Source organism: Bidens hawaiensis, unplaced genomic scaffold (genome assembly GCF_021521415.1).
Source record: "Bidens hawaiensis isolate Kalapana, Puna unplaced genomic scaffold, B.hawaiensis_p1.1 tig00419406_1, whole genome shotgun sequence".
NCBI classification, from domain to species: Eukaryota; Viridiplantae; Streptophyta; class Magnoliopsida; order Asterales; family Asteraceae; genus Bidens; species Bidens hawaiensis.
The window spans coordinates 121,084-129,539 of record NW_027504851.1 but is presented as its reverse complement, the minus strand read 5'-3'; the positions used below and the strand labels follow the sequence as shown (position 1 = coordinate 129,539).

The 8,456-nt window shown below is 36.5% G+C and overlaps 1 protein-coding gene across 1 annotated transcript; it reads left to right on the top strand.

Moving 5' to 3' along the window:
- The first annotated feature begins 2,886 nt into the window (after positions 1–2,886).
- Positions 2,887–4,519, top strand: LOC143608703 (uncharacterized). Its single transcript, XM_077083669.1, has 4 exons — positions 2,887–2,958; positions 3,411–3,926; positions 4,022–4,381; positions 4,463–4,519. Exons 1-4 carry the CDS (start codon positions 2,887–2,889, stop codon positions 4,517–4,519), a joined length of 1,005 nt encoding a protein of 334 aa, XP_076939784.1.
- Positions 4,520–8,456: the final 3,937 nt, after the last annotated feature.

Sequence of the window (8,456 nt, the reverse complement as noted above, 5' to 3'; positions counted from 1 at the left end):
TTATTTTGTGTTCAATATCTCCGGATATTACATGCAATTTTATAAACAAATATAACAATATTTATTGTAACATACAAATTTATTTAATATGAAATATTTATGTTTAAAAAGAAAAGGAGGAATAATTTAAAATGAATAGTGCGAATAGAATTTTGCATAAGAAACAACTTATGAGTTGTTGCGTTGACTAAAGTCTAAGACGACACATCAAATGTATAACCACATCATGAGGGAGTAATGGAATAACGTGGTAAGTGTATTAAGATGAAATACAGAAGAATGCGATATTTACCTCTCTGGAAATCAGTAAATGTGAATTAAAATATAATGACGTATTTAACTCCTTGGAGATTCACTAAGTGTGAATTGTAACATAATATACGTTAATGAGATAATTACGTCATTGGATATTCATCTTTGAAAATTCATCGAGTATGAATCATAAGAGATTTATTATGTTATTAGTGTAATTGAATTTAAATAAATCTTAAGAGATTTATCATAATAAGATTACAATAGCAAAGAACATATAGATGTTTCTACTCCTATCTATTTTGTTTGAACTATGTGAAAGTTTGTCTTTTCTTTTGGGAGGGTATCTTAAAAAAATAGTTTCAACAGAGAACTATGAAATATATAAATCACTTTATGCAAATGTAAATTCCAAGAGTTTGAGGGTCAATCAAGTTGACTTTATCTCAACATAATAGTGATTATAGATGAGTAACGTTCATCTTGTTGGTGATGAATGTATTCATCAAAATGATTTGGATTAAAACTTCTGTTCAAAGTCCATATAAGTTAATGGTGAAGCCTTGAAGATTAAAGGCAAAAGAGTTATGTTCCTTAAATGAATAAAAAATTATGTATGTTCTATATACAATAACTTGTGAGACTTTTCTGAATATTATGATTGTGAATAAGTCTCATAATTTTGTCTAATTTAAAGGTTAAGTGTTTCAAAGTGATATTGTGATGGCTGTGAAGAATCAGAATGATGCATCTTCTGTTCACATGCTAAGTATTGTAGTCTAAAGCATGCTAGACTAGTACTAGTTAATTATGATGTTTTACGAAGACTAATTAAAGCGAAACATTCAAAACATACACAACACAAAAATGAATTTGTGGTATAGACAAATTTAAAAAGGGTTTTTTCATTCAATCTAAGGAAATGATATAACTTATGAAAATCGTAAGAAGACTTCAACTTTCTAGGTATGACCTAGATGGTGACTTGTAATCCTTCTAAATTTGGGATGGTTTGATAACAACCTTATGACAAGTTTATCTTAAAAGCTAACTAGTGGTGAAAGCTTACACTAGGGAATGTGTTGCTCCATGAGTAAGCATCGATTAACTCACTGATACAAAGATGTGATCTTGTTCAAATCATGAGCGTCGATTTGTGGTCATAAGTAAAGTTAAGCAAAATATATCAAAATGCAAGAAATGTGGGGGAAGCCATTTAAGAAACAACCCTTTTGGAGTGTATAGTTGATGTTATCCAATAACACTTAAATGTGGAGGTGTCTTGCATTTAAACTTGAAAGGTTTAGCAATGAGGATTATTGTAATCCAATCTAACATTTCAAACACACGACTAAGTGGAGGACAAAAAGGTCGTAGTGCATAATGGAGATGTGTTTGCCTTAATCATAAGTGTATTTAAAAAGACAAATATTATAACCAGATTCAGGTGGCCACTGAGGTTATAGTCTTAGAAAGTTAACAATAGGTAAAATTAACTTATAAGTGAAGAACACATCATGACAACTGATCTCAACTATGCAAGTTATCTGTAGTGACTAGATAAAGTCAACGATAATGTAATGGATCCAACAACCTGAGGGTTTAATAGAGATCATGTTGTGGAATGAGACTAAAGCCCATGAAAAAGGGTATATAAAGGAAACCTAACTTAGTTGACTGGAGATCCCAAGATCTAAGTTTAATAGAAAAACCTAATTATATATCCAAGGGTGGTCACTGTGGGGGCATAACTTATGTATAAGTTGACACATGAGCTAATATATATATCCTCCTAAATTATAAATGGAGTCTAATTACTTCCTAGTTCATTCCTATAACGACAGTGACATGTTGTGAGGTTAAGCATAATATATGGTTAATGATTTGTGTAAATAATTATAACCTTAATGCTTTTAATGATTTCTGGATAATCACCTATGTGAAAGAGAAGTGGGGTCGCTTCGAATGAAATTGTGGGGTGCGCAATTCCTAGAGCTTTCACAGAACCAGGCTAGTGTTCCAGGACCATAATGGACACGACAATGAGGAAATGTGCCCGGCTAAGGAGAGTATTGTGTGAAGTGTATTGTCGTCTACACCAATAGGGGTTTGTTCAAGGACATCGCGTCTACTAACCGCTAGGAGACTAAGTATGCTACACAAAGGAAGGTTCAAAGCTAACGCCTACCTATCCTGCAATACTCAACTGTCGAGGTTATATGGGATATTTTGTGTGTTTTGGTTAATCTCCATTCATGTGGGGGATTGTTGGAAAATTATAAAAAAAAATGAATGGAAATTAATTTATTAGGTTATTAATACTATAACTCTTCATATGTTAAAACTCTTGAGTAGAGTTTTCTTTATGGCACTTAGGGGGTGTTTGGTAGAGGGAATTGAGGGGTGAGAAATGGAATTGGAAAGAATTCTCTTGTTTGTTTATGAAAGAAAGAGGTGAGAAATGGAAATAAACCATTTCCATTTCTCTGATTTTGTTTCTCTAAAAAAAGCGGAGAAATGGATTTCTAGGGTTTCATTTCTCCCATTTTCCTCCTTTTCCTTTCAAACTCTTTCTTTTCTCTCCGTGTATAGAACTCAGGAACACAGCGGTTGTTTTTTCATCTGCGTTTCGACATGGGAGAATCGACATGTCTTATGCATTCTGTATCCTTTCCTTCAGGCATGCCCAATGAATCTAATAACCATGTAATAGCGTGTGGTGAGAATCGAAAGCAAATTTCAATAAGGCGAATACATGGAGACTACCATTTCGGGTCGACTCCGTCCTTCACCTAATCGGACTCTTCTTCATTCCAAATCATCAGGTAGTATTATTATTATTATTAATTCATCGATCAAGTTTCCTCCGATCTAATTGTCATTAGGTTTTGTGATTAGAATAATGAGGCTTTTTTGTTTAAAATGCTAATTTATTAATGAAATTGGCAAATTAGGGTTTGTAGGCTTGTAATTGGGGTTAATTAGTCAAAATAAACACAAGGTACTGATGCAAATTAAGTGTAGACAAATTATGGGTTTTTATTATTGCCCACTAACTGTTTGTTGAAATGCTCCAATGGGTTGTTTCTGTTTGAGTATTTGTGTGTTTCTGAGTTAATTGTTGCATTTTCTGGTGTTATTTGGGTCTAATTTTGCAGGGAAACCATGTGCATGATCTTGGGGATTCCGTGTCCTTTGGGAGGTTCGCATCTGAGTCATTAGCTTGGGATAAATGGTCAGCTTTTCCGCATAAGCGATACGTTGAAGAAGCCAAGAGCTATGCCCAACCTGGATCTGTTGCCCAGAAGAAGGCTTTCTTTGAAGCTCATTACAAGAAAGTTGCTGCTCAAAAGGCGGCTGCAGAAGCAGCGGCTGCTGCTGCTGCTGAACAAGAGAAAGCCAAATTCCAGATTGAAGAAAGAGTTTGTGATTCAAATCATGATGCCCATGATTCACAAGCAATTGAGGAACAGCAGATCATAACTCAACATGCTGCTGATTATAGTTCAACTGTCAATTTGGTTGAACCCCTAATCGAGAAGACTGTAGTCGCTGCTGATGTGAAGAACAAGGAATTGTTAAATAATACTCAGAATCTTGAAGATGATGTTTCTCCTTCGGTTTCTGTTTCAGAGGATAGTAGAACATCTCAAATGGGAAGACCATTGTTGAAGGTTATACTCATTTTCATAACACACATAATCATAACACACATAATTTGATTCTTTATGAAACAATTAGTAAACTCATGTGTTTGATTCTGCTGCAGTCAAAATTAAACACAGACCAAGAAGTTTTGCAGCCGAAGATCAGAAAGAAACCCGCCGTGCCTTCATTTAGGTCAACATCAGTTGGCAAAAAACAGTCACCAGCAAAATATGCAGCTTCTATGCATTCCAGGAAGGAAAACATGGTCACTCCAAGAACCAAAAACTCAAACACAATCGAGTCCATTGATCAAAAGAAATCAGTCCCAAGATCTTTGTACACGTTGATGAAATCCGGTTCAGTTAAAGAACCTTGCAAGTTAAACACCCCAGTGGTTCGAAAGACTGAAAGCACGAAACTTGGTCCAAGTGCTCATTCCACGCCCAAACGCTCTGCAACGCCTATGAAAACGCCATCTAAGGTATTAGTATTAATCCTGAATAATATTGTTATGATTTCTTTATTTAGCTAAAAACTTATGTTAATTAATCTTGGGTTGCAGGTTACAAATGTTGTGAATAAGCAACAATTAGCAACACCTTCTGTAAAACAAAGGTAAATGATTCAAATCATATTGTGAAATTCATTGTTTTTATAAAAGTTAACCTTTTTGGTTTTTATACGTTTTGAATGATGGAAACACCTGTTCATCCATCAGCTGCTGGAAGCAAAACACCTGGTCAAAAATGGCCCTTTTTATCAGCTGTGTAAGTTGTTATATTATTCAATAATCATCCTTCAGTTCTTGCCTCATATGGGCTATCAAAGTATCTAATTTTTGTAATTTTTTTGCTTATTTGTGTACCTATAGTTCAAAGTCCTTGAGTGCGTATAGAAACAAGCTACAGTCTCCAACTGTGTCATCCCCGTTCACCTTGCGAACAGAGGAACGAGCCGCACGAAGAAAGAAGGTATGGAGGCTCGTGAAATCTATGAAAAGGTTAGTGATGAGTTGAAAGCTTTACCAGGTATCACTACGAAAAAACGGTTCAAAGCAGCTCATTTGATTGGTAAAAGATGTGGATCTAGGACGTTCTTTTCTTGCGTTGACAATAGAAGAGAAAATTGAGATGGTCGAGTTGTATACCGATGGTTCAATGGGATAGTTGTGTATGGTTGAAGTATGTTTTGTATGTGAATTGGTTTGATCAATGCATATTTTGGTTGGAATTTATGCATCTTTTTATATGTTTTTTATTTTTTAATAAATATTTGTTACGAAAAAAATACTTGTGCTAATGATAAAGTTGATATAATTCTCTGTTTATTTTCTATGTACCAAACAAGAGAAATGATTCTCAGCTATATTTCTCTACTGAAATCTCTGTACTACCAAACTGAACAGTCAATTCTCATTCTCCAGACCAATTCCCTTTCTCTGCAATTCCATTTCTCTATTCCATTTCTCTACAATTCTATTCTCTGTACAAAACACCCCCTTAATGGATTTTATTAGAGAATTAAGTCTCTAATTAAGCGAAGCTCTTCACTCACCCTTAACTCTTGTATAATATAGTAGGTTATGTGCCTCATTTGAAAGTGCTAGAAAAATAAGAAGATAGGAACTTCAAGGAGAAAATACATGCATGCATGAAGAGTTATGGTGAAGAAGAAAGCTTTAAAGACCCATATGTTGAGAATATATAGAGATGAGTTTCTCCATTCAATTGCTCTACCGTTTCATTCTTTTTATTTTTCCCACAAGTCCTAACACTACACTCTAACTAATGTAACCTCGGGCGTGTGGACATCTCCGGCAGTACAAACTGCTTCGGCTGTTGTACCCTGGGAGACAGACGCGTTGTCTTATGTAGAGGCGCGAAATCTGCTTTAAAGGAAGCGTACTGAACACGTGCCTCAGCCTAACCGTCAACATTAGTTTGTTCGTTTTTGTAGTTAAAGGATCATACAAGAAGATACGCATCAAGCTCTCGTTGAAGACTACACAAAAGATCGTTCGAGAATACGCGATTCAAGGAGCTTAGTCGATGACCAATATGATGAAGACACAAGACGAAGCTATTACATGAAGTACCTGATGAAGGCGTATTATCTTATCTACTTTGAATATAAAAAAAATATTGTATATTATATTCATTTTATTCGTTTTTGTAAACGGTATTGTACTACCATATTTCCTATTACTAACGAGAGTATCGTTAGAATTTATTTTATTTTAATAAAAAGTGGCCCATGCCCTACCTACAAATCCAGCATAAATTCGCCACCAAAGTGGCCAGGAAAGTTCTATCTAATTTTAATATTACACTAAGTTTCCATTAAATGAAAAGGAAGGCAATAGAGTGCATGCACTCTTCTAGTTTTCAATAATGTAGATAGAAATAGTAATAATTGTACAACCAAAACTAAACACGATAAGGCTGAGGGGTGTGGGGGGCGCGAGAGGGGGCGCGAGTGGGGGCGCTAGCCAATAATATTATGACGTGTGGCAGAGAGAGAAACTTGATAAGATGGGTGTTGGTTGTGGTGCTCGCGCCCCGAGACATGGTGTGGAGGGGCGCGAGAGGGGGCGCGAGCGGTTTTTTTTTTTAATTTTTTTATAAATGTATTAAAAAAACGTATTATTAAAAAAACAAGAAATTATTTAAAAAAACACACATTTTTTTGAAATTTCATAATAAAAAAAAACCATACTAAAAATTAAACAAACAATAATATTTAATAATAAAACTAATCTAATACAAGATCGAGGTTGATGGGCTTGATTTTGCAAGAGATTGACCACGGTTGCGGTCAAAACTCCCCCTACATGAAGAAGCAAATCATCCTCTTCGGAGGAGTCGGAATCAGACGAGTACGACGACATTATTTTTAAAAAAAAAATGGGACGATGGGTTGTTTGGAGATTGAAGTTGTGTTTGATATGGTAAAAATGTTGTGTTAAGAAATGGGTAAGTTTGGTTTTTTTTGAAGTTGTGTTAAGTGTTGTATAAAATGGGTAATATATAGGAGTAAAAAAAAAAATTTTTTTTTTTTTTTAAAAATAAAGAGCCAACGGCTCATTTAAGGTCTCCAACGGCTCTTTTCACCATTCCCCAAGCCCTAAACGCCACACAGGTCCCGCGAACCCCCTTGCGCCAGCCTCTTTTTCCGCGCTCGCGCCCCTCTCGCGCCTCGGTGGTGTGGTGCTCGCGCCCCGGGGCGCGAGCGGCTGGCCTCTTGCGCCCTTTCTAGCGCTCCACACCCCTCAGCCTAAGACTGGCTGTGGGCTAACGCCCCTCTACAAGTAGGAGTTTAACGTCTTGAAACACCATGTCGCAGGCATTAAAAGGGGCGCCTTTAGTGGCGGTGCCAGCCCATTATCTAGCGATGATAAGTGGGTGATCCTCAACCAATTACTAGTTTTCTCCTTCTCTCTTTTATCTAAATTTTTAATTAGACCACAACGTGATAGCTAAAGCCTAAAGGGTGAGTTATTTAAAGACAACTGACTACATGGCATGGCGCTATTGCGATATTAATACATAGAACTATAGAAGTCCAAAAGACGTAAAACTTGAAAATACACAAAGCTCGTTAAGGCTCGACGAGCCTAAACGAGCTTCCCATACAAGGCTCGAGTTCAGGCTCCATAACCAAATGAGCTTTGTTTGACGCTTGGGCTCAGCTAGATCTCGAGTAGCTTGTGAGCTGTTCGACTCGTTTGGTACCCCTGGCTACAAGGATTATCATTGCTGGTATAAAATTAAATTCTTTAACCAAAAAGTTCTCTGAGACGACTAATCGAACACTTGGTGTGCATTAAAACGGGTTCCAAGAATTTAAAGAATCAAACCTTCATAATGCCAACAATGGTGCCACTATGAGTAGGAAAATTAATAACCCCAGTAACCACATTCGCAGTATTCAAAAACGTCACTCCATGAGCAGTCACCAACATAAACAAACACATAACCAGCACCGGCGGCCTATTAATCACACCAACAACCGAACCCCACATCAGAAAGTAACCCACAAAGCACTGAACCGCACCGATCAGCAGAACCACCCACGGGCCACCAAAAGCAATGGAGCTTGATGGGTGTGCAACGGCTGTGTAGGTTAGACCCGAAAGAACACCAAAGTTTGCACCCAAGTCTTTGAATACTGAGACTGTGTCGAGAGTTGACTGGTCGTAGCGTTGACTGAGTTTAAGGGCTGGTGAGTAGAAGGAGAAGGTGTAGAGTGAGCCGCTGGTGCATTGGATCCAGATGCTGGCCACCGTTGACATCCATTTGTTCTTCACCGTCATTGCAGAAGAAAAGTGTTCATATCATGATTCATTTCTTTGCTTATTGAAAACCAGGCATTTGTTTTGATTCGATTCGGTTAATAGCATGAATCAGATTAACCATTCCGTTTTTCATTAACTTTTTAGTTTTCGATTTGATTCGGTTAATAACTAAATTCAAATTTTGATTAAAATTTTTACTTAGAAATACGTGAAACGAAGATGTAAATAAATTAAACGGTGGTATAAATACACAAAAATGGTG